Consider the following 23,939-nt stretch of genomic DNA (forward strand, 5'->3'; position numbering starts at 1 on the left):
GTCTGTGTCTGTGTGTCTGTGTCTGTGTCTGAGTGTCTGTGTCTGTGTCTGTGTCTGTGTCTGTGTCTGTGTGTCTGTGTCTGTGTCTGTGTGTCTGTGTCTGAGTGTCTGTGTCTGTGTCTATGCCTGTGTCTGTGTCTGTGTCTGTGTCTGTGTCTGTGTGTCTGTGTCTGTGTCTGTGTCTGTGTCTGTCTATGTCTGTGACTGTATTTGTGTCTGTGTCTGTGTCTGTGTGTCTGTGTCTGTGTCTGTGTCTGTGTCTGTGTCTGTCTGTGTCTGTGTCTGTGTCTGTGTGTCTGTGTCTGTGTGTCTGTGTCTGTGTCTGTGTCTGTGTCTGTGTCTGTGTGTCTGTGTCTGTGTCTGTCTGTGTCTGTGTCTGTGTCTGTGTCTGTGTCTGTGTCTGTCTGTGTCTGTGTCTGTGTCTGTGTGTCTGTGTCTGTGTCTGTGTCTGTGTCTGTGTCTGTGTCTGTGTCTGTGTGTCTGTGTCTGTGTCTGTGTGTCTGTGTCTGTGTGTCTGTGTCTGTGTCTGTCTATGTCTGTGACTGTATTTGTGTCTGTGTCTGTGTGTCTGTGTCTGTGTCTGTGTGTCTGTGTCTGTGTCTGTGTCTGTGTCTGTGTCTGTGTCTGTGTGTCTGTGTCTGTGTCTGTGTCTGTGTCTGTGTCTGTCTATGTCTGTGACTGTATTTGTGTCTGTGTCTGTGTCTGTGTGTCTGTGTCTGTGTCTGTGTCTGTGTGTCTGTGTCTGTGTGTCTGTGTCTGTGTCTGTGTCTGTGTCTGTGTCTGTGTCTGTCTATGTCTGTGACTGTATTTGTGTCTGTGTCTGTGTCTGTGTCTGTGTCTGTCTGTGTCTGTGTCTGTGTCTGTGTCTGTGTCTGTGTCTGTCTGTGTCTGTGTCTGTGTCTGTGTCTGTGTCTGTGTCTGTGTGTCTGTGTCTGTGTCTGTGTCTGTGTCTGTGTCTGTCTATGTCTGTGACTGTATTTGTGTCTGTGTCTGTGTCTGTGTGTCTGTGTCTGTGTCTGTGTCTGTGTGTCTGTGTCTGTGTGTCTGTGTTTGTGTCTGTGTGTCTGTGTCTGTGTGTCTGTGTCTGTGTCTGTGTGTCTGTGTCTGTGTGTCTGTGTCTGTGTCTGTGTCTGTGTCTGTGTCTGTGTCTGTGTCTGTGTCTGTGTGTCTGTGTCTGTGTCTGTGTCTGTGTCTGTGTCTGTGTGTCTGTGTCTGTGTCTGTGTCTGTGTCTGTGTCTGTGTCTGTCTATGTCTGTGACTGTATTTGTGTCTGTGTCTGTGTCTGTGTGTCTGTGTCTGTGTCTGTGTCTGTGTCTGTGTGTCTGTGTCTGTGTGTCTGTGTCTGTGTCTGTGTCTGTGTGTCTGTGTCTGTGTCTGAGTGTCTGTGTCTGTGTCTGTGTCTGTGTCTATGGGGGGCGCTCCTGGGCTGCATAGGGAGCACTCACCCAAGTCCTGCTCTTTCTCAGATTGCCCTACTACCCCCTTCACGCTTTCATCCCTCCAACACCTTTCATTTAACACCGTTTATTAAACACATCATTTATTTGTTAGTACATATCCATCCCCCGCTCTATGAAGACCTTGTTCTAGACACTGAAGTAACCACGGCAGTGGAAATGTCTTAATTTGTAGATTTCACAAAACGTGTGCCCACGAGATCGCATTGCAGAGACCCTCCAGGGCTTGGACGGGGACAGGAAGGGAAGCGCCCTGAGCTTCATCAGCCTCAGGGCCAGTCCGCCTCTGCGTCCACCTGCAGGCCGGCTCCGGGTGAAGCTTCCGGTGATGCTGGCTTCCCCTCTGACTCCTGGCTCCGCCACGGAAGGCCATTTCCCAGGTCTCCCGGATTGTGTTTGTCAAGTGGTAACAGTGACTCCCACGTGGACAGACGTATTGCGGGAATTACACTAGAGTAGGCGTAAAAGTGCCTGCACATGTAAGGGCTCCTGGCGGCAGCCCTCCTCAGCAGCGGGAGCAGCTGGCTCCAATCCTGGCTCCCAGCTCCCTGGGGAACTAGAGGTTCTTCTCTTTTTGCCCACTAGAGGGCCCCAGACATCACAAACGCCCTCCAGTGCTTTGCCACTGGAGAGAGCAGGCTTCTCAAGGTTCCCAGGGTAAGAATGAGGGGTGGCTGGGACTCAAAAGAGACCCCATCAAGGCAAGCCACGAGCCTGTAGGTATCCTTTGTCCCTGGGCCCGGCTGTCAGGGGTGAGGGCAGGCTGCGATGGATAGAAACTGCCAGGTCATCATGCCAAAGCCCCACTGTTCATCCTGGGTGCGTCCCACAGCCCGAAAGAGTGAAGTGTTCTATCACTGCTGGGGCCAGCTCTTTGGGTTTCTGTCTGTATGACCTTTGGCAAGCGACTTGACCTCTGTGAGCCTCCGTTGGAAATGTGACTGGTCCCCAAGAAGGGAAAAGCCCCTGAGTGCAGAAGGGTGGCCACGATTGTTTGTGCTGCTTTCCATCGAGTGAATATGCTCAAGTGCAATTAGCTTTTTTTCTGCTGATCAAAAATGTAACGTACTGATTAGCCGAAATGATTTGTTGAGCATCTTACCTTGAGCCAAGCCTTGCACTGGCTTATGAGATTGGCAAAAATGAAGCTAGTAGTTTTGTTGGGGGCGCGGGGGTATTCTGAGTGATGGAATACTTCAGCCCCCCCCCCCCCTTCTCTCTATCATATTGATTCTTTGCAATAGTAGAAAAGGAACTAATAGAGGAACATTAATTGAACACCTACTATGTACCGGATGCATAATTTCATCCTTCCTCTGGCCCTGGGCTCCATGCAAGCAGGGGCCCATCTGCCTTACTCGCCACTGTATTCTCCATGCCTAGGACAATGGCTGGCACATAGTAGGTCCTCAATAGATACTTCTTTAGTGATTAAGAGTGATTTGTACAAAGCCTACAGATGAGGAACTGAGGTTCAGAGAGATTGTGTGACTTGTCCGAGGTGATCCAGCTAGTGGGATGCAGGACCAGGATCCTGAGAAAGTCCTTTCTGCTCAGTGCTTGTCCCTCCTCCCCACTTTTCCACATCCCCTTGGCCTAAAGCAGCTCATTTTACAAACACATACTTATGTAGCACTTGTGAAGCAGCAACCCTAAGAGGTGGGTGTTAGAATTTTCCCCCTTTTACAGACGGGAAAACTGGGGCACCCATCAATTAATTAACTTGCCCAGATCACACAGAGGAAAAGGTAGAATCGGGATTCTAACCCAGGCTGTCTGTCACTAAGGCGCTTGCTGTTGACCGGTATGCCATTCTGCCTCCTCGAAAGGCCACAGGGTGTGACCTTCTCTTCTCACCCCCTGGGGACCCCTGGGTGACCTGGGTCATGCCTTCCTTTGGACAGCCCCCGGTGCCCCTGGCGCAGAGTTGGGCGCGCCGTGGGTGCTCGGTTCAGGCCTCTGGCTGGGGGTTTGCCCAGCAGAGGAGGCCCTTTAGTTGCTGTTGCCCCGTTTGGAAGTTCGTGGATGGCCCTGAGGTGTTAGTGCTAGGTCATGCCAGCCCTTGGAGCCTATAGCATCTGTCCATGCCCCACCCAGTCCTATGCACACCTGCCAGCAACGAATGGTGCAGGGAAGAGGCAAGAGTTGGACTTTTCCCCTTTATCTGCACCGCTTTCCTAGATGTATGTTCTGAAGTAAATAGCCTGTGTGCATATATATATATATATATATATATATATATATGTGTGTGTGTGTGTGTGTGTGTGTGTGTGTGTGTGTGTATATATATATATATATATATATATATATATGTATATGTATATGTATATATAGAGAGCAGAGGCTTCCAGAAAACAGTCCAGCAGTTCCTCAAAAGGTTAAAATTAGAGTTACCATGGACCCAGCAATTTCACTCCTAGATAGAGACCCAACAAAAACAAATGTCTACACACAAATGTTCACAGCAGTTTATTCATAAGAACCAAAAGGTGGAAACAACCCAAATGCCCACCAGCTGCTGAATGAGTACATTAAAAGTGGTATGTAATTCCACACAATGTAATATTACTTGGCAATAAAAAAGGTATAGAGTACTAATTCCTGCTACAACATGGATAGACTGTGAAATCACACTAAGCGAAATAAGCCAGTTACAGATGACTTTGTATGGTTTCCAGTTTGTTTTTATTCCATTCCATGAGTTGTCCAGAATAGGCAAGTCCATAGAGACAGGAAGTGAACAGGTGATTGCCATGTGCCGGGGGTGGGGAGATTGGCAGAGAGGCCAATGAATGACTACTAACGGCTACAGACTGTTTTGGGGAGGATGATGAGAAAGTTCCAAAATTGATAAACCTAGTAAAAACTTGTATACTTTAGATGAGTGATTTTCAACCTTTTTCATCTCATGGCACACATTATTTACTAAATTCTGCAGCACACCAAAAAAATGTATTTTTTGCCGATCTGACAAGAGTAGGTTAAATTTTGATTGATTGATTTTAGAAATAATAATAGTAATTACCTACCCTTTTTGCTCCAAAGTGTGTTCTTAAAAAATCAGGTACCTAGCCTGGCCGGTATAGTAAATGGTTGAGCGTTGACCTATGAACCAAGAGGCTGCAGTTCAATTCCTGGTCAGGCCACATGCCCCAGTTGCAGGCTCAATCCCTAGTGTGGGGCGTGCAGGAGGCAGCCAATCAATGATTATCTCTCATCATTTCTATCTCTCTCACCCTCTCTCTTCCTCTCTGAAATCAATTTTAAAAAATCAGGAGCCTATATACTTATATAAAGTTTTGTTTTTTGTGGTGTTCTTTGTTGTTGTTGTTGTTCTAAGAATTAACTAATCAGACATAACCTTACTATGCAATATGACCAGTAAGACGCAATGCTATTATGACCTATATATATGGCTCTAGACAGGGCGTTCCCACTGGACAGCTATTGTGGTGGTTATTGTCTTTTTTTTTTATTTGACAATCTAAAGGAAAATAGTCAGGTACAGACAGTCCTCGAGTTACATCAGACTTGATGTATGCCGTCTCATGGTTATGTCACCATCTCCCATTTATTTATATAAAAAAAAAAATCCGTCATTTTGACATATATACATATGTGCTTTATGTTTTTATTATTTATTTACCACAAGTAAAGGTCAGGAATTGTTATTTTTCTTTCAAAAATTTTTTTTTTTGCTGTTTCACTTCATTACTGTTGTGTATGTGCTCCATGTGAGTGACGTAGGTGCTTATGTAGGTGGGTTCTGACTTAGGGTGAAAATTGCATTACATGGTGCCATAGGAACAGATCTCTGATGTACGGTAACCCAAGGACCTACTGTATTGGCATGTTTTAAAAACTCTTACAGCACACCAGTTTAAAAATCACTCTTCAGATGGATAAATCGTATGGCATGTGAATTTTATCCCAATAAAGTTATTAGAATAATTTTTTAAAAGAATAGAGCCCTAGACAGTTTTGCTCAGTGGATAGAGGGAATGAAGGGTTCCGGGTTCAATTCTGGTCAAGGGCACATACCTCAGTTGTAGGTGTGTGTGGGAGGCAACCAATCAGTGTGTCCTCTCCCCCGCCTCCCTTCCACTTTCTGTAAAAATCAATGGAAAAATATTCTCGGGTGAGGACTAGCAAAATAATCCTATCTAATAAAAGAGTAATATGCAAATTGACCACCACTCCAACACACAAGATGGCCGCCCCCATGTGGTCAAAGATGGCAGCCCCCTTGTGGACACAAGATGGCCACCACAAGATGGCTGGCAGGGGAGGGCAGTGGTGGATGATCAGGCCAACAGAGGAAGACAGTTGGGGGGGACCAGGCCTTCAGGGGAGGACAATTGGGAGGGACAAGGCCTGTAGGGGAGGGCAGTTAAGGGTGATCAGATCAGCAGGGGAGGGCAGTTAAGGGTAACCAAGCCTGCAAGGGAGGGCAGTTTGGGTCAACCAGTCCAGGAAGGGAGGGCAGTTAGGGGCAATTGGGCCAGCAGGGGAGCAGTTAGGCATTGATCAGGCAGGCAGGCAGGCAGAAGTGGTTAGGGGCAATCAGGCACGCAGGCAGGTGACCGGTTGTGAGCCACCCATCCTGGATTGTGAGAGGGATGTCCGGCTGTCCGTTTAGGCCCACTGGGACAGCCGGACATCCCTCAAGGGGTCCCAGATTGGAGAAGGTGCAGGCTGGGGTGAGGGACAACACTCCCCGCCCCCCCCCCCCCACCATGCATGAATTTCATGCATCAGGCCTCTAGTCCTATATAATAAAAGCCTAATATGCTAAGTGTCTGGTTGTCAGGTCATCCATTCAACCAATCAAAGTACAATATGCTAATATGCTAAGGCCGCTCAACCACTTGCTCTGACGTGCTCTGACCACCAGGTGGTATACGCTCCAACCTGTAGGTTAGCTTGCTGCTGGGCTCTGGCCAATTGGGATTGAGTGAGAGGGGCTGGACATGCTCTGGAGTTCTCCCATGGTCCCTCCCTGGCTGGCCAACCTCTCTCGTTCCTCTCCAGCTCTGGTGGGGTCCCTCTGCCTGACCTGTCCCCTCTCGCAATTTGGGACACCTCAAGGGATATCGGAGAGCTGGTTTCAGCCTGATTCTGCAGGCTAGGCTAAGGGACCACACTGGTGCACGTATTTGTGCACTGGGCCTCTAGTTATAATAATAAAATAAAATAAAATAAAATAAAATAAAATAAAATAAAATAAAATAAAATAAAATAAAATAAAATAAAATGAAATAAAATAAAATTAGAGACCCAAGGCAACAATGAAAATATACAACATCATTTACTGAAAACATGGGCTCTGGGGCCAAGTACATATTTTTAAAAATAAATCTTTATTGTTCAGATTATTAACCCCCTCCCCCCCATAGCTCCCCTTTACCCAGTTCCCATCCCACCCTCTGCCCTTACTCCACCCCCACTGTCCTCATCCATAGGTGTACGATTTTTGGCCAGTCTTTTCCCACACCCCCCTCACCCCTTTCCCCTCGAGAATTGTCAGTCCACTCCCTGATTCTATTATATTCAGCAGTTTATTCTGTTCATCAGATTTTTTATTCACTTGATTTTTAGATTCACTTGTTGATAGATATGTATTTGTTGTTCATAATTTTTATCTTTACTTTTTTCTTCTTCTTCCTCTTCTTAAAGAATACCTTTCAGCATTTCATATAATACTGGTTTGGCCATGATGAACTCCTTTAGCTTTATCTTATCTGTGAAGCTCTTTATATGACCTTCAATTCTGAATGATAGCTTTGCTGGGTAGAGTAATCTTGGTTGTAAGTCCTTGCTATTCATCACTTTGAATATTTCTTGCCACTCCTGACTGGCCTGCATAGTTTCTGTTGAGAAATCAACTGACAATCGTATGGGCGATCCCTTGTAGGTAACTAACTATTTTTCTCTTGATGCTTTTAATATTCTCTCATTGTCTTTTGCCCTTGGCATTTTAATTATGATGTGTCTTGGTGTGGTCCTGTTTGAATTCCTTTTGTTTGGGTTCTCTACACTTCCTGGACTTGTAAGTCTATTTCTTTCACCAGGTGGGGGAAGTTTTCTGTCATTATTTCTTCAAATAGATTTTCAATACTTTGCTCTCTCTTCTTCTGGCATCCCAATAATTCAGATGTTGGTACCCTTGAAGTTGTCCCAGAGGCTCCTTACACTCTCTTAATATTTTTGGATTCTTTTTTCTTTTTGCTTCATATTTTTGGATTCTTTTTTCTTTTTGGGTGTTTTTGCTCCTTTGTATTTCAAATCTTTCACTTGACTTTTGCAATCCTCTAGTCTACTGTTGGATCTCTGTATATTATTTTTTATTTCAGTCAGTGTATGCTTAATTTCTAGTTAGTCCTTTTTCATATCTTTGAGGGTCTCACTAAATTTACCGGCCTTTTCTAGAAAATTCTTGGAAAATCTTATAACCATGGTTTTGAACTCTATATCCAGTAATTTGCTTTCCTCCATTTCTTTCATTTGTGACCTATTTCTTTGTCTCCGCATTTTGGCTGCTTTCCTGAGTAGATAATGTGGCTTTGTCTGCTAGGTGTCCTATAGGGCCCAATGGCTTAGCCTCCCCAGTTACCTGAGGTGAACACTCTTGGTAAGCCCCTCTGTGGGCTGTGGGCACAGTCTTATTGTAGTTAAGCCTTGACTGTTGTTGGTATCACTGGGAGGAATTGACCTCTAGGCCAATTGGTTGTGAGGATCAGCTTTGTCTATGCTGGGAGAACTTCTGTGCTGGAGACCTTTATTGAGACAAGACTTGCTTCATTGGGGCTTTGGTGCTCACTGAGTTTGCCCCCAAGTGTGTCCCTTATAAATCTGAGGAGTAGTAATCTGGATGGTCCCACTCTGACCCCTGGGTACACTGGCTCTTAGCTCTCCAAGGAGGTGCTAATTTATCCTCTGCCTGAGGCCACCCAACAGGAGCTATAGAGAGATCTGCAGATTCCTCTTCTTTGTTTGGGTTTTGGAGGTGCCCAGATGAGGCCCAGTTGTGAAGCAATGCAAGCTGCTATGGAACCTTGGGCTTTCTTTTGGATGTTCTTGGTCTCATTGAGTCAGCTGAAGTTTGTTAGGTAAGTTTAGATTTCAAAGGACCAGGCCATTCATATGCAAAAGCCTCTGTGCTCACCTTGGATGGGGTGGAGTCTCAGAGTGGAGCAAACAGCAATGGTTTCCTGTCAACCCTGCCCTAAGAGGCTCCTGGGTCTCAGTGTCCCACGGCAATTGCTGCAAGCACCTCTGAGAGAAAGCCATCCTCGAGTTTTGCCTACTGCCAGACAGTCCAGTTTCTCCCATATGAGTCTGGGTCCCCAGAGTCTCACCCGGAGCTTTTGGCTCTCTCCGCTTGAGAAAGCCAGCTGTGTACTCAGCTGCCAGCCCTCTCTGCACACACACTTGGATACCTCTGCTTTCCATAGCTGCTGTGAGTCTCAGGGTGCTTTTCTCTTCTCTTTTAGTTGTAGAATTTCCACTTAGCTGGCCTACCTGTGGTTCTGGATGATGTTTGTTTTGTCTTTTAGTTGTAGTTTTGAAATTGTTATGTGAGGCAGTAGTTTAGGTATTTACCTATGCTGCCATCTTGGTTTCCCACCAAGTATGTATTAATCTCACTTGACTTTCACAATAGCCCTGTGAGCCTATTTCCCTATCATACAGATGAGGACACAATCAAGAGAGAGCTCAAAGCTCTGTGCTTCTCCTGAGAAGTGGAGGATCTGAGCCCTACATTTAGTACCTCCAGTGCTTTTGCTGCCTCCTTGAAGAGGCCTGGATCTGATACACAGGACAGCTGGGCAGACCTGTGGGGCCTGGGATCTGGGCTTCTCCCTACTCTTTATCTGGCTTGGGCAGCCAGAGCTCATGGCCAGAGCTCTTTATCACTCCTCAGGCCTTCTCCCAGGATCTCTCTGTTGAGAGACCCAGCAGGGGGCTGCCCATTGACGTTGGTTTTCTATTCTTAAAAAAAGAAAAGAAAAGAAAAGAACACAGTGTACATGTTCTGTACCCAAAGCTACACTGTGTTCTAGTATAAAGCAGGCTTTTTACTAGAACACAGTGTACATATTCTGTACCCGAAGCTACACTGTGTTCTAGTAAAAAGCAGGCTTTTTACTAGAACACAGTGTACATGTTCTGTACCTGAAGCTACACTGTGTTCTAGTAAAAAGCCTGCTCAGATTGGCCAGAGTCAGAGAGGCGGTCAAACATGTACACTGTGTTCTAGTAAAAAGCCTGCTCAGATTGGCCAGAGTCAGAGAGGCGGTCAAACATGTACACTGTGTTCTAGTAAAAAGCCTGCTCAGATTGGCCAGAGTCAGAGAGGCGGTCTATTAATAAAAGAACTGGTGTTGCCTCAGAAGTGGGGGGTAGTCTTATACAGCGAATATAGGCCTAAACCTATGTTTTATCTGTAAAATGAGGGTGTCATCTCATACACCGGAAAATACGGTACTTGCAAAATAATCCCATGATGAGGTCACTGTACCAGGAAGGTCCCAGTGGGAGGGCTGGAGGGAATTCTGAGGAGTGGCCGCAGGTTTCAGATGAGAGATGAGCCCTTCCCTGTGGCTGTGCTGAAGGGCGCCTCCTCCCCTCTCATAGCCATTCTGACTCCTTAGCTCCAGCAGCCACCATGCATTTCCCGGAGGGCTCAGAAAATACACACCCAACTAAGGAGGCATCCAGACTCCTGCCTGCACTCCTTTCTGCAAGTGCAGGGTGTTTGTCGACTCCCCGGGGCTCCCCAAGGGCCACCAACCCCTCTTGGACTTCACTATCTCATCTGCCCAGACCAGACCACGACCTGGAACCCATAGCAACCTTACCAGAAACAGCGCTTACTCACCCCGTCTCCACAGCTTACGTCCCCCTCGCCCACTGGGGGCTGCCGGCTCCCCAGCTGGGACTAGGAGAGACTCTTGGAGACTTGAATTTGCAACCACCCCTCTCCCAGCCACGACCTCCACCCCCCGCCCCCACCACCACCATCACCACCATCATCACATGGGAAGGGACAGGAAGATGTCACCACACGGAAAGGCCTGGCAGAGAAAGAAGAGGAGACTGTCTCCTCGGTCTTCAAAGGCTGCTCAGAGCTGTAGGTGCTATAAGGCCCCACCAGAGAATTCCCGGAAGCCACAGGGGCCTCGGGCGCCGAGGTTCTCAATTGTCCTTAAGAGGTGATCCCAGCCCAGGCCAACGTGGTGGCTCGGCTGGTTGAGCTCTGTCTCAGCACTCGATCCCCAGGAGGGTGTGTGCAGGAGGCAGCCAACCAATGTGACCCTCTCACATAGGTGTTCCCCCTTCTTCTCTTTCTAAAATCAACACTAAAAACATATTTTAAAAAATAAGAAGTGAGTCCAGGTGCTTCTCCCTCCCAGAAGCACACCTTGCCCTTCCTCCCTCTCAGGCCTCTAAGGGTCCCCACGAGACTGGCAGCCAGGGGGGCCGTGGGCAGCAGCAGCTCCTCCCGGGCTCACCCCCACGACCCGTCTCCAAGGCCCCTTTTCCCTGAGCCAGAGCAGCCCCGCCTGGGCTCTCCTGCTGCTTCCTCTGTCCTGACCCTGCCTTGTTTACTGCCCCAGCTCCAACCACCATAACCCTCCCAGGAGTGATTCCATGGCAGTCACACTAGGTGTGCAAGCAATGACAATGACAGCCAGCCCTCACACACGTCCACAACACTGCCCCGCACTGGAGGCCAGAACATCCTGGGCAAAATAATCTGTTTAGCACCAGAACTCCTCTGGTGGCTAAAACCTAACTTGAACAGATGTATGAATATTCAGACCTTAATCTTTGCATAAATATGAATGAGTCTAGTTACTGGGAGGCTAACCCAGACCCCACTGCTGTTATTTAGAGCCCAGTGCACGAAGTTCATGCACTCACAGTGGAAGGGGGGGAATTGGGGGGGTCCCTCAGCTCGGCTTGTGTCCTCTTGCAGTCTGGGAGCCCTCAGGGGATGTCCGACTGCTGACACGGGCCTGCTCCCCCTGGGGAGCTGGCCTAAGCCAGCAGTCGGACATCTCTAGCGTTGCTGAGGAGGTAGGAGAGCCGCTGCGCTAGCCAGATGTAATCCTGGCTTCTGGCTGAGCGGCGCTCCCCCTGTGGGAGTGCACTGACCACCAGAGGGCAGCTCCTGCATTGAGCGTCTGCCTCCAGGTGGTTAGTGCATGTCATAGTGACCAGCCATCTCACTGTTCAGTTGATTTGCATATTAGCCTTTTACTACATAGGACATGGCATTTGCTTTCTAAAACCCCAAACTCTCAAAATCCCACAGCTTATAGGGGATCCCAAGACATTGGGGTTTTAGGTAAGGGATCATAGCCTGAATATATTCTAAGTGCTTTACATCCGTTAACTCACTCGGTTCTTACAATAAACCTATGGGGTAGAACTTCTTATTCTCCCTCCCATTTTATAGATGAGGAAACGGAGGCAGAAGGAGGTGTAGTGACTTGCTTCCTGGCTGGTGGGTGTTGGAGCTGAGGTTCAGAGCCAGGCACCTTGCTAAGCGAAGTGGGGGTGGTAGGGTAGGGATTAAACAGCACAGAATTGCCGTTTTAAGCTGCCTTTGCAACACGGACATGCCCAGGAGGGTATGTGAGAAGCCAGCCTGTTGTGACATGCCTTCTCCTAGGGTGACCAGCCTGGTTTGACTGGAGCTCTCCTGGTTCTGAGGTAGGCAGTGAGACACAGGAGCAGAGCAAGAAAGCCCCGGGGGCCCAGCAGAGGACAATGGCCGGGTGAGACCTCGCCCCCAGGGCGCCCTTTTCAACCCTAGCGGGTCATGGACCCCAACCTTTTCCTCCCTGGAGGTAACATCCAGGCCTCAGTTGTATCTCAGCTCCAGACCCAGAAAAGCAGCAAAACCAGACAAGCAAGCCCAAGGCTGACTCAGGACAGGCAGCCTGGGATAATGACCCCCTGCCAATCAGTGGAGACTTAAACTTGGGAAGGACATACCTGGGAGGTGGAGGAATATTCTATTGAGATCTTCCCCTGGGCCCTCCCCTAAAATCTCCGCCCTAAAACCCCTTAGGGCAGAGGGCCCAGCACCTTTCCCATCCTCCTCCTCATCTCCCCCCCCCCCCCCAGGGGAGTCACCTTTTCCTTCCTCACTCCTAAGCTCCAAGGGCCCCTCCTTTCCCTCTGTAACTTGTTTCCTAAGCCCATTTCTTCTATGAATTACTTCGTCCTCTTCTGTGATTTTCTAAATAAAAGTTCTCTTACAGTTTGAGTCTTGGCTCTGAATTCTTTCCCAGCCAGAACTCGAGAGCGGAGGTTGCTGAACCCCTGGGGCTGTTCCCGCCACCCACAACAGTTTTAGCACCGAAAGTCCTGCACCCAGCAAGCTCCTAGCTCCCCCACACCACCGGAAAGGTAGGCAGCCTGGAAACTGGGGACCATGAGCCTCTCCCCGTGTGCACCCTGAGCACCCAGCCCACAGGACCAGGATCCAGCCTCAGGATCTCCTGCAGGCCCTGAGACGCGGGAGGAAATGCTGGCTGCAGCACTTCCACCGAGCAGCAGTGTGTCTGTGAACAACCCGGCTCCTGCTTAAAGCCAGGCACCTGCTGAAGGGGTTTGCAAGGACCAGGGCAACCGAGCCCATGAGGCTTTGCCCTTGTGTGTTGACTTTGGACTCCATTGTAAACACAGCTGAATAGCCCCGTGCAAGAGAGTTTACTCTGATATTCCACGTTAGAAATGCCTGGCTCTCGTCCCCAACTTCAACTTTTAACTCAGAAAGCCCCACACGGAGACCTGACTTCCCGGGAATGATCCACACCAGGGACTCCTATTTACCTGCCACAGGCCTGCCCAGTCCTGTCTGGGTGCAAAGGACCCTGAGGCGGGCTGGGCCCAGGAGGCAGGAGAGAAGATGCCTGGGCTCAGAGAGGGAGACACAGCCCTCGTGCTGAGCATCCCAGGGGCTCCTGAGCTCAGTGAGGAAGGAGGGGTCAGGATGCAAATGCCCTACAATCCACATAACCCCTGGGGGCTCCCCCGGTCAAGAACCCAGGTGTGAGGCTGCCGGTTAAACGTGGCCTGAACACACTTATTATCTTCGCTGTCTTCTGAGATTCCAATACAAGGCATTTTTTTTTTTTTTTAAATCCACATCTATCTCCTGGAACAGAGAGTATGTGAAGAAATAACAGCATATAAAAGGAGTCAACCAAATTCTGAAAGCTGGGAAGCAGATGGTGAATGGGAACTGATTTAAAAACCCCAAGAAACTGCCCAGCCAATATGGCTCAGTGGTTGAGCTTTGACCTATGAACCAGGAGGTCATGGTTCGATTCCTGGTTCGATTCCTGGTTCGATTCCCAGTCAGGGTACATGCCCAGGTTTCAGGTTTGAACCCCAGTGGGGCTTGCAGGTGGCAGCTGATCAATAATTCTCATCATTGATGTTTCTGTCTCTCCCTCTCCCTTTCTCTCTGAAATAAATTATATTTTAGGAAAGAAACCCAACAAATTGAAGCCTGAATGTTCAGGGGGAGCCTTCAGATCCACAATTTAAGGTTCTCAGAAAGACTCAGGGATTGGAGAGGCCAGGAACCTCCCGAGACTGAGTTCGAGGCAGGCCTGAAAAATGGAAGGGCTGGTTGGTTATCTATGAGGGTACAGCTGGCACAGGCAGGACATGCCCGCCCCCCCCCCCCCGCACCACCACCACCACCACCACCACTGCAGAGGCTCACTCATGCAAGGGGCTGGAAGATGGAAATCAGAGATAGTGTTCACTGAAGGCCCAGCTCAGGGCCCCAATAGACAGGTCCTTAGGAAGTTGTTGCTCTCATTATTATATTCAGACTAGAGGCCTGGTGCACAAAATTCATGCAAGGGGCTTGGCCCTCACAGCCTGGGCAGCTTGCCTCGGCCCTCACTGCCCTGGCTTTGTCTGGAAGGTCATTTGGAAGGTCATTCAGCTGTCCAGTCTAACTAGCATATTACACTTTTATTATTGTAGATGGCCTCTTTCTGTCTTGTTCTCCTCATTTCTTAGAAAGTTATGAGGCAGAAGAGAAGTGAATGGCAGAGTCGGGCTGCCTGTAACATCCTTCCACCCATCCACACACCCTTCTCACAAGCCAGGCTGTTCAATGTGGCAGAAATGGCTAGTTGCCTTCCAATATCTACTATCCACTTCCTCTACCTAGCTTTAAAAAAAAAAAAAAAAAAAAGAAGAAAAAAAAAAAAGCTAGCTACCTTGCTTTCCGCCTTGAGGCGGTTTCCAGTCTCCTTTGCAGTTAGGTGTGGCCATGTGATTATGTAAGTGGAATTTGTTGTAAGGAAATCGGGAAGTGCCTTTAAAAGAAAAAAGCTAAAAAGAAGAAGGACGAGGAGAAGGAGATGAACTCTGCTCTCTGGGCAGTTGATGTGATGGCCAGCGCTCCAGCAGCCATACTGTGCAGTGAGGGTAAGGGACATATATGAGGGATGGCAGAGCAGAGAGATGGAAGGAGCCATATTTCCAGAGTTGCTATACCAGCCATACATTGCCCACCTCTGGACTTCTTTTGCATGACAGAGAAATGGACTTTCTTCTTCTTCTTTTTTTTTTTTTTTTTTTTTTTTTTTGCTACTATTATTTTAGGACTGGAGGCCCAGTGCACAAGATTCATGCATGGAGTGGGGTGGTGGGTGTGGGATCAGGCCTAAGCTGGCAATCAGACATGCCTCTCGTAATCCGGGGCTCTCCCAGACCGGGACCCCTTGCTCCTTACTGCCCACCTGCAGCGGAGGTGGGAGAGGCTCCCACCACTGCCCCCGCCCCCGCCCCCGCCCCCGCCCCCACCCCCGCCACGGCCACCGCCACCGTGCTGCCAGTAGTGACCCTGGCTTCTGGCTGAGCAGCGCTCACCCTGTGGGAGTGCACCGACCACCAAGGGGCAGCTCCTGCGTTGAGCGTCTGCCCTCTGGTGGTCAGTGTGCATCATAGTGAACAATTGTTCTCCCATGCATATTAGGGCTTTATTATATAGGATTATATAGGATTTTGCATTGTGTGCAACTGATCCTAGGCCTGTCTGTTAAATTTGAGTTGGGGGCATCCATCCCTTGTCTTCTTTCTATTCAGCTATCCTAAATCAGAATCAGCAGAGACCTTGGTTATTCTGGAGTCCACAGGGCCAGGGGCAAACTCTGGACCACATATACACGTATAGGTTATCCCATGAGCTAGGTATGGATGTGGGTTAACCTATGAGTTAGGTATATATGTGAATTATCCTATGAATTAGGTATGTCTATGTGTTATCCCCACTCAATAGATGAGGAATCTGAGGCTCAGAGAGCTTGTCCCAGGTCACAGACTCCAAACTGTCTGCATTCCATGCTTACTCTGTCAGCATTTGTGTTTGCAACCCTTGATTTCCCAACCACTTGCCAGGAGGTTTGCAGAGGAAAACAACAGAACCAAGGAAGAAGACATACTTGCTGGCCCTTGTCATACCGTAGCAAATCGATGGCGCCGACTCCCTGCTGCACGGGGAGCAAACCAACTGGGGAGCGGGGCTTTCTCCACATCCCCAGGGCCTTCGGCAGGGCCAGCCTAGGGAACCCTGTGCTGAGCGAATGAGGTGGCCCGCATTCAGGTGGTGCAAACTGAGGGGAGCGTGCCTGCCCAGGGCTCTGCCCCTGGCCGCTGTCCCACCTTCCCTGCTTTCTCCTGGTGCTGACAGAGGCCAAGAGCACAGGCTCTGAGGGCTGGCTTATTCACACCCACATTCCTGCTTCATCTCTCACTCTCCTCTGACCGTGACCGCTTTGAGCCTTGGTTTCTTCACCAGCAATTGGGGCTGATCATGGTGCCTCACAGGGCTGCCGGGAGGATTAGATGAGATTATGCAAATCCCTTCTCATGACGGCCAACTGGAGAAGTAGTAGCTGTTACTGTGACACATACTTTGTGTGAGTGTGTGGGGTGGGGACGGATTAATGTGCCCGTGTCTTAAAATCCTTTTCCCTATGCATTGACTTTTCCCTCCTTAACCTAACGCAGCCTGGGCTCTGCACAGGACTGACTGGACACAGGTCATGCTCAGGTGAGGGCTTCCCATATATCTCAGGAGCTCGGGACCTTTGACCTGAATCACCCAATTACATCCCTTCGTCCCAACAGCACTTAACAAGCTCCTGCTCTCCACCAGGCCTGGGTCAGGTCTGGAGATCAGAGATAACCTGAACCTGTCTTATCTTTGTAGACCATCTACCTGGCTGGCATGGTGAGACAAGGTACATGACTCCCTAATCCACAGGAGATGAGGACACTAGATTTTTTTTTCAGGAAGGATACGTGAGAGTTAGCATTCCTGTGCATTTGAATATGCATCTCTCCCGCCTTCACATGCGAAGGATACTGTGTGGATGATGCATTGGAAAGCTTCTCTCTCCATTCCTCCTCCAACTCTGTAGATATTGGCCCACTGTGTACCGGCGTGGAGAAGTTCAAGACCAGCCTGCGTCACCCAGGGTCTTAGCAGGAACCAGGTGATGCTCTCAAACTGAGTAATTGAGGAGAGTTGAATAAAAGACTTACAGTTATCAAATGGATAAGATCTGAGGATCTCACGTACAACATGGTGATTGTAGTTGGTGGATAACACTATTGTATAATTAAAATTTGCTAAGAGCAGAACAGAAGTGTTTTTACCCCCTTCCCAAAGAGGTAAATATGTGAGGGGATGGGTGTGTTAGCTCCATGGGGGAATCCTTCCGCCATGTATACACATGCCAAGTCATCACACTGTAGTTGAGCTCGACAAGGGGTTCTCCTACAGGCTTTCGGCCGAGGTCAAGAACTGACTCCTGCCCAAACATGACCCTCAGGAGGAGGCGGGGCTCCGCAGCCGGATGGAGGGACTCACGGGCCTGTCTGTGGGTCCCCACTTCCGGAAGGGCCTGAAGGATGGGACTATCCTATGCACACTTGTGAATAAGCTCCCGCCCAACTCAGTCTCCATGATCCACCGCTCCATGCAAACTGGCACAGCCAGTAATCTCTCCAACTCCATCTGGACCACAGTCAGCTGCGGCACGAACTCCGTGGGCCTGGTCAAGGTCAGCACCTTGAGAGTGGAAACGTGAAGCAGGCGCAGGTGTCTCCTCTGGCTCTGGCTGGGAAGGCAAGACAAAGGGACCGAAATGCGGTGTGGACATCGGCATCAAGCAGTGGAGCTTCGATGACGCCACCACGAAGGCGGGCCAGTGCATCACTGGGCTCCAGGTGGGCACCAACAGTGTGCCAGCCAGTCAGGCATGACAGCATATGGCATGCGAAGACATCTGTTGGTGACCCAAGAACCATATCCTGCCACCCATGGGCCATTCATCATGAGCCTGCAAATGGGTACCAACAAGTGTGCCAGCAAGGAGAGCAGGACAGCTCCCAGGACCCAGCGGCACTTCTATGACACCAAGCTGGGGACCGACAATTGTGACAACTGCGCCTGTCTCTGCAGATGGGCTGCCCGCAGGGAGCCAACCAGAAGAGCCAGGTCTCTGGCCGGGGCTGACAGATATATGACCCCAAGTGCTTACCTCAAGGCAGACAGAGCTCCAGGGTCAGCCGGCAACTGCCCAAGCCCAGGGAAGGCCCTGGAATACCCCCTGCAGGCTACTGAGGCCCCCCTTGAGGGGTGTCTCCCCACATCATTGCCCATCTGGATTTGGGGGTTTTCTGTGTTTTCATCTTGTTTCTTCATGTGTTCAAGTGCTTCCAGCTGAGGGTCTGTGAAGGCCAGTCCAGGCATGTGGGCTAGGAGTCACTGCCAGGGCACAGCCAAGCAGCAAACTTCCCAGCAGGCTTTGGTGAAGCTGTTGGGGGAAGAGGCCCGTGGAGGGAAGGGAACTGGCTCCAAGCTTTCAGTTGCTTGGTCCTCTTTCCTTTTCTCGGCTATCAGTTTGTGGTTTTGGTACCCACAGAAATTTCAGGCAATTTTAACCGAAGTACAGTGGAACCTCATTTCTCGAACTTGATTCTGCTCAAAAACGGAATAATTTTTCCCATTAGAAATAATGTATTCGATAAATTGAATGAATCTGCTCCAGGCCCCCAAATTATTCCCTCTTTCAACCTTTCCAATATACAGTACATGCCTATTGTACGGTTTAATCTATAAAAAACACTTTAAAAACAAAAGGGACATGGAGTGAAAATTTAACAAAAAGGAAAGGAACTATTCAGTAAAATGCAAAAACTTAACAATAATTATAAGCAGCAGCAAAAAGCAAAAACACAGGAAAATATTCACAGCACAGTATCCTGAGATGTTAGCAGTGGTAAATGGACTCCTGTTGGCAGTTCTCTCCTGAGTGATGCGTGACTGATCACACGGCATCAGCATGACAGGGCTGTCAGGTTGAGAAGCAAATTGCTCAAGGTGGGAGCCGTTGGAGAAACGAGGTTCCACCATGATTGGGGTGGGGGGTGGGGGGTATTAGTCAGCACTCCTATTATCTACTGCTGCCTAACAACCTATCCCAAGACTTAATGACTTCGATTAGCAGCCATTCTATTACATTATATCTGCAGGTCAGGGGTGTGGGGTGGGGTCAGCCGGCTTCTGTTCTGGTCCCACATGGCTTTGCTAATGTGTCTGGTCTCTTGGGGGCGGCAAAAAGGCTGCGCTCAGCTGGGCAGTCCAGGGAGGGACTGCATGTGGGTTCTCCAGTGGGGACTTCTTACCCTGCCACTCAGGGTTCCAGAGAGAATGTTCCAGAGGCCCCAGTGGCAGCGCAAGGCTTCTAATGACTTAGACTCAAAGTCCAGATGTGTCAGGTTCCCCACAGTCCACCAGGCAAATAAGTTCCTCTTCCAGCCCAGGTACAAAAGGAGGAAAATTAGACTCCATCTCACCGTGGAAAGAAGAGCAAAGAACGCGTCACCTTTATTTTTATTTTTTTAAATATATTTTTATTGATTTTTTACAGAGAGGAAGAGAGAAGGATAGAGAGTTAGAAACATCGATGAGAGAGAAGCATCGATCAGCTGCCTCTGGCACCCCCCCACTGGGGATGTGCCCGCAACTAAGGTACATGCCCTTGACAGGAATTGCGAACCCGGGACCTTTCAGTCTGCAGGCCGACGCTCTATCCACTGAGCCAAACCGGTTTCGGCAACATGTCACCTTTAATGGGCCAGCAAATCATCCAGGTTGGCCAGTGTGTGAGGACTGTGCTGAAAAGTGACTCATGTTGGAGAGGAACTTACATGTCCTGGCAGGGGCTGGAGAGACAGCAATAAGGTAGAGTGAAGGTTCTAGAGTCAGGTTCAAGTGCAAATCCCAGCTGCCACTCACAGCCCATGTGCCAAGCAGGCTGCTCTTTTCTCGGAGCCTCGGTGTTCTCTCCTGTAAAAGGAGACCACTTCCTACTTCACGATCTTGCTGTAAAGATGAAATGGGATGGTGCTAATAAAGCGCTTCTCGGAGTACCTGCTCCAAGTACCCCTCATGGAATAGAGCTGTTATGGTTTGCCCTGAGCGGCACAGAGAGCCAGGAAAGGGTCTTAGCGAAAACACTCTGGTTTCCACAAGGTCCAGGAAGGATCGGTTTACCCAGGGAAGGCCTATCTTCCCTAACCAAGGACACAATAATAAATGGTTTGCACTTCTCCCCCAGCAGAGGCTAAATAGCTCAAATCAGCCTACTCAGGGAGCTAGATAACAGAAATCCAATAAGTGCCATTAGTGCCAGCCACACCCAAGGACAGATGAAGTTAAGGGAATAAATCTCATTTTGGCACGTGGGCATAAGGCTGACGAATATTCTATTAGAAATCCTCCCCTAAGTTCTCCTCTAAAATCCCCATCTTTAGAAAACAGATAAGACAAAGATCCAGCGAGGGCTCTCTCCGGAGCATGCCATGTCTTTTTTGCAGGCATGCATCTTTCCTTCTCTCTCCTAAACTCTGAGGGTCCCCAGGAGACTTGCAGTCAGAGGAGCAAAGGGCAGTGGCAGCTCGTCCCGGGCTGAACCCTGGTCCCTGAACCAATCTCCAAGGCCCCCTTCTCTCTGACTTTTCCATGAGCAGCCCTGCCTTGACTCACTTCTTTCCTATAACGCTTCTGGGGCCAAAGCAGAGCACCCCTCGGCTCTCTCCTGTTGTTCTTCTACCCCAGGCTCTTCCTTTGTTTCCCTGTCCCCTCAGAATCACCCGGACTCCTGTCGTGAAGTGTTTCCCACATGAAGCCAAGAACCCACACGTGTCCGGGGCAGACGGACTCTGGCGGTCCTATTCCCGTGACTCAGCAGCCCAGGCTTAACGTGCAATGAGCACACCAGCTTTGGAAATCGTGTTAAAAAAGAGATTCCAGCTCAGTAGGTGCGGGGAGGGTGCGAGAGTCAGAAGGTACAGTCAGCTCCCAGGTGACATCGACGCTGATGACTCCCGGCCACACTTTGAGAGTGTTGTTTCCAAATAAAAGTTTGATCATGTCTTGCCTCCACTTAAAACCCTCCACAGCATTCAGGGGAAAGCCCTCACCAGGTCCCATAGTGACCTGTGGACTCAGGTTCCAGCCTCCAGGCCTTTCTCTCTCACCGGGTTGTCTAGCCGCTTGTCCTCCACTCTCTTGCCCTCTCTTTTCCCCTTATTGTTATCGGCTTATTTATAATACTAGAGGCTTGGTGCACGAATTCATGCACTGGTGGGGTCTGGCCAGGCCCACCCCAATGGGGGCCTATTGGGGCAGGGCGGGCTTTGGGGGGGAGCCACAGGCGGTTGGGGGAGATTGGCCACTGCAGTGTGCATCATAGCCGCCCTTGATTTAAAACATTTTCTCCCAAATGCATGTGTCTAAACATGCATATTTTGGGGGTTTTGCTTTTATTATACAGTCTACAAGTTACCTCATGGCCCATGTAGTTTTGTGCTTCTTTTTCACTCCACACTGTTTCTCAGATCGCTGTGGTGCTGTTTGCAGCTGAAGTTCATTCGATTTCACTGCTGTATACTATTCCATGGCGGGAGAGACCAGAGGTATCTGCCCACTCGCTGTGGGTGGGCCTTGGGGTGTGTCCAGTGTTGTTCTTATTACCGGGGACACAGTGTGAACCTTCTCCGGCTTCCCTCTTCCACTCCAACTCCCTTCACCAGGCACACTCCCTCAGGTGCTCAGACAAGCCTTCCCCGACCTGCAGGCCGCGGTGGTCCCCATTACAGCTCCCTAATTACATACACACTTGTGTTATTACGTAATGAGCGTGGGTCTAGCCCGGGTAGAGAGCGAGCCCCACAAGGTTTGCGATGCTCACGGGCTCCCAGACTCCACCTGGGCCTGGCCCTCTGTAAGCACCCAGGCAGCAGAGCCGGGCCTGGAGGCTGGAGCCTGAGCCCACAGGTGGCTGCAACCCCAAGTCCCAGGGCCAAGGCGCTGGGCCTGAACTCCAGGAAAAGCACAGCTGGGGACGGCGGGGCGGGGCGGGGCGGGGCCTTGACGGCCAGGGGCGGGGCCTTGGCGGACTGGGGCGGGTAGGGGGCGGGGCCTGGTCGGCAGGGGGCGGGGCGGAGCCGGGCCCCGTTAAGAAGGGCGAGGCGGGCGGCCCTTGCTTCGGAGCCCGGGGAAACGAACCGGCCTCCAGTTCAGCCCCCGACCGGACCGCGGGATCCAGCGGAGGAAGCAGCGGCGCGGAGCGCACGCTTGGCACCATGACCCAGACACCCTCCTTCGACAAGCCCAAAGTGAGCTCGGGCGGGGGCTCGGGTCCAGGTTCTGGCTCCTTGTCCTGGCTGGAGGGCTCAGCCTTAGGGGCTTCCGCGGAGCGGGATCAGCGGGGCCCCTGCGGGTGCTTCTTCCCTCCGCTCGGCCCTCCTCCACCTCTAGGCTGGTTAGTGAGAGACAATGAGGAAGTGAGGGTCCTGAGTCTGGAGGCATCCGGGCTGGCCTCCGAGTTCTGCTTCTGCCGCTGACTCGCCTCCTTTGGGTCTCAGTTTTACCATCTGTCAAATGGGCGCTGTCTTGGGACCTCATCCGTAAGATGGGGCTTGGGGCGCGGTGTCTGCAGCCACAGGTGGTGTTTGGGTATGGTGCTCTATGAGTGTAAACAGCTTCATACTCTAACACTGATGGTCTTGTCGTTTGTGGCTGTATCACGGGAAGAACTGAGCCATGCCAGAGACGGGGCCAGGGGGTTTGGGAGGGCCTTAGGCTCTGGGCTCTGGTAAGATTCGAGAGCCACCGGCCCCAAAGGATAACCTTCTTCTCCCGCCTCCCCCACCAGCTGTGGTGTCTTGGGAGGGAATGGTGGGGTCAGGGGAGTCCAGGCCCACTTGGTGGGCTTCAGAGCATTGAGATTCACCAGGGAGGGGAGCGGCCCTGAAGTCCGCCCAGCGGAGTCAGTCAGCAGCTTGTGGGATCTGAGACTGCGGGGTCTGTGTGGTGCAAGTTTCAGTCTGCTTCACGCACCCATCTGAGAACAGGTGTATGTGATGACGGCAGATGTCACAGAAGTCTGGGTAAGAATCCCATGTGTGTGCACAGAGGAGAGGGGAAGCAAAGCCTAGAGCCCACCTCCCCACCCCCACTGCCCATGCCCTAACCGGGCAGATGCTCAGCTACATCCTCCCAGGTGTTCCAAGTTCTGGGGAATCACTTCTGCTCCCCCCCCCCTCCCGTGCCCCCTTCGCACCTTGTATGAATGCCCATGCTCCATCCTTAGCGGTTCTTCCTTTGAAGGCTGTTTTTCTGTTTGTTTTATTATCTTGCCTTAACTGTTCTTGGATTCCCTCTATGTTTGGTCTGGGAACCACCTTGCCTGAAATGAACTCCAATGCAGTAGGCAAACCCCCTAATGGGGAGTGAGGTGGGACTTATGGAGAGAAATAAAAGGTAGCGCTGCTATGGATCTTGGCTGTATGCGCCAATCTGATCCTTGCAACACTTTTAACAACCCCGCGATGGAGCAACGATCGCTGTTCCCAATTTTTGCCCAGCCCAATCCTCTCCTCTGATTCAAGCTGGCAGGTCCCTTCCCCTCGCTGGGCCTCAGTTTCCACACCTGGAAGTGGGCCACACCTGCTCGTAGAGGCATCCAGAGGTCGCCTGCTGTGTGGGCGAGGTGTGGTGCACGTTTATCCTCAGAGGAAGGAGCGTGCCTGAGCGGGCAGGGAAGCAGAGGGAACAGGAGTCTCAGCCGCTTCACGCTGGGGCAGGTGCTGAACTCCAGGTATTAGCAACCGGTGCTTCAATGGAGATGATTTTTGCCATGCCAGGCCCCTTGCTGAGCATGCTACCTGCACTAATCCATCTGGTTCTACCTGTGACTCTGTGGCATAGCTGATGTCACTCCAGTTTATAGATGGAGACAGGCACCAGGTTCATTGGGTTAGGAAAATCACAGTGGCCAAGCTGGGGGCTGGCCTCACAGTCCCGGGGCCCTGACAGCTCTCCTGAGCTGCCTCTGCAGAAGCCGCTGATGGTGGAGGTGC

The 23,939-nt window shown here is 50.4% G+C and overlaps 1 protein-coding gene and 1 pseudogene across 6 annotated transcripts in view; both read left to right on the forward strand.

The window, feature by feature from the left end:
- Positions 1-23,939, forward strand: part of ADA (adenosine deaminase) — a 96,223-nt gene that overhangs the window by 49,513 nt on the left and 22,771 nt on the right. Inside the window, exon 1 of one of the 5 annotated variants that reach the window (XM_084888740.1) lies at positions 22,014-22,193. The exons of 1 other annotated variant lie outside the window; for it this stretch is intronic. In XM_084888740.1, the coding sequence (XP_084744866.1) occupies positions 22,161-22,193 (33 nt within the window). In that variant the 5' untranslated portion in view covers positions 22,014-22,160. Of the gene's footprint in view, positions 1-22,013; positions 22,194-23,939 lie in introns of those variants that run through there. 3 more of the 5 variants (XM_084888737.1, XM_084888738.1, XM_084888739.1) reach the window with 3 other exon arrangements.
- On the forward strand, positions 17,240-18,132 carry LOC311625135 (calponin-2-like; annotated as a pseudogene). Its single transcript has one exon. The product of its transcript is annotated as a calponin-2-like (transcript).

Source organism: Pipistrellus hanaki (genome assembly GCF_964339955.1).
Source record: "Pipistrellus hanaki genome assembly, chromosome: 6".
NCBI lineage: Eukaryota > Metazoa > Chordata > Mammalia > Chiroptera > Vespertilionidae > Pipistrellus > Pipistrellus hanaki.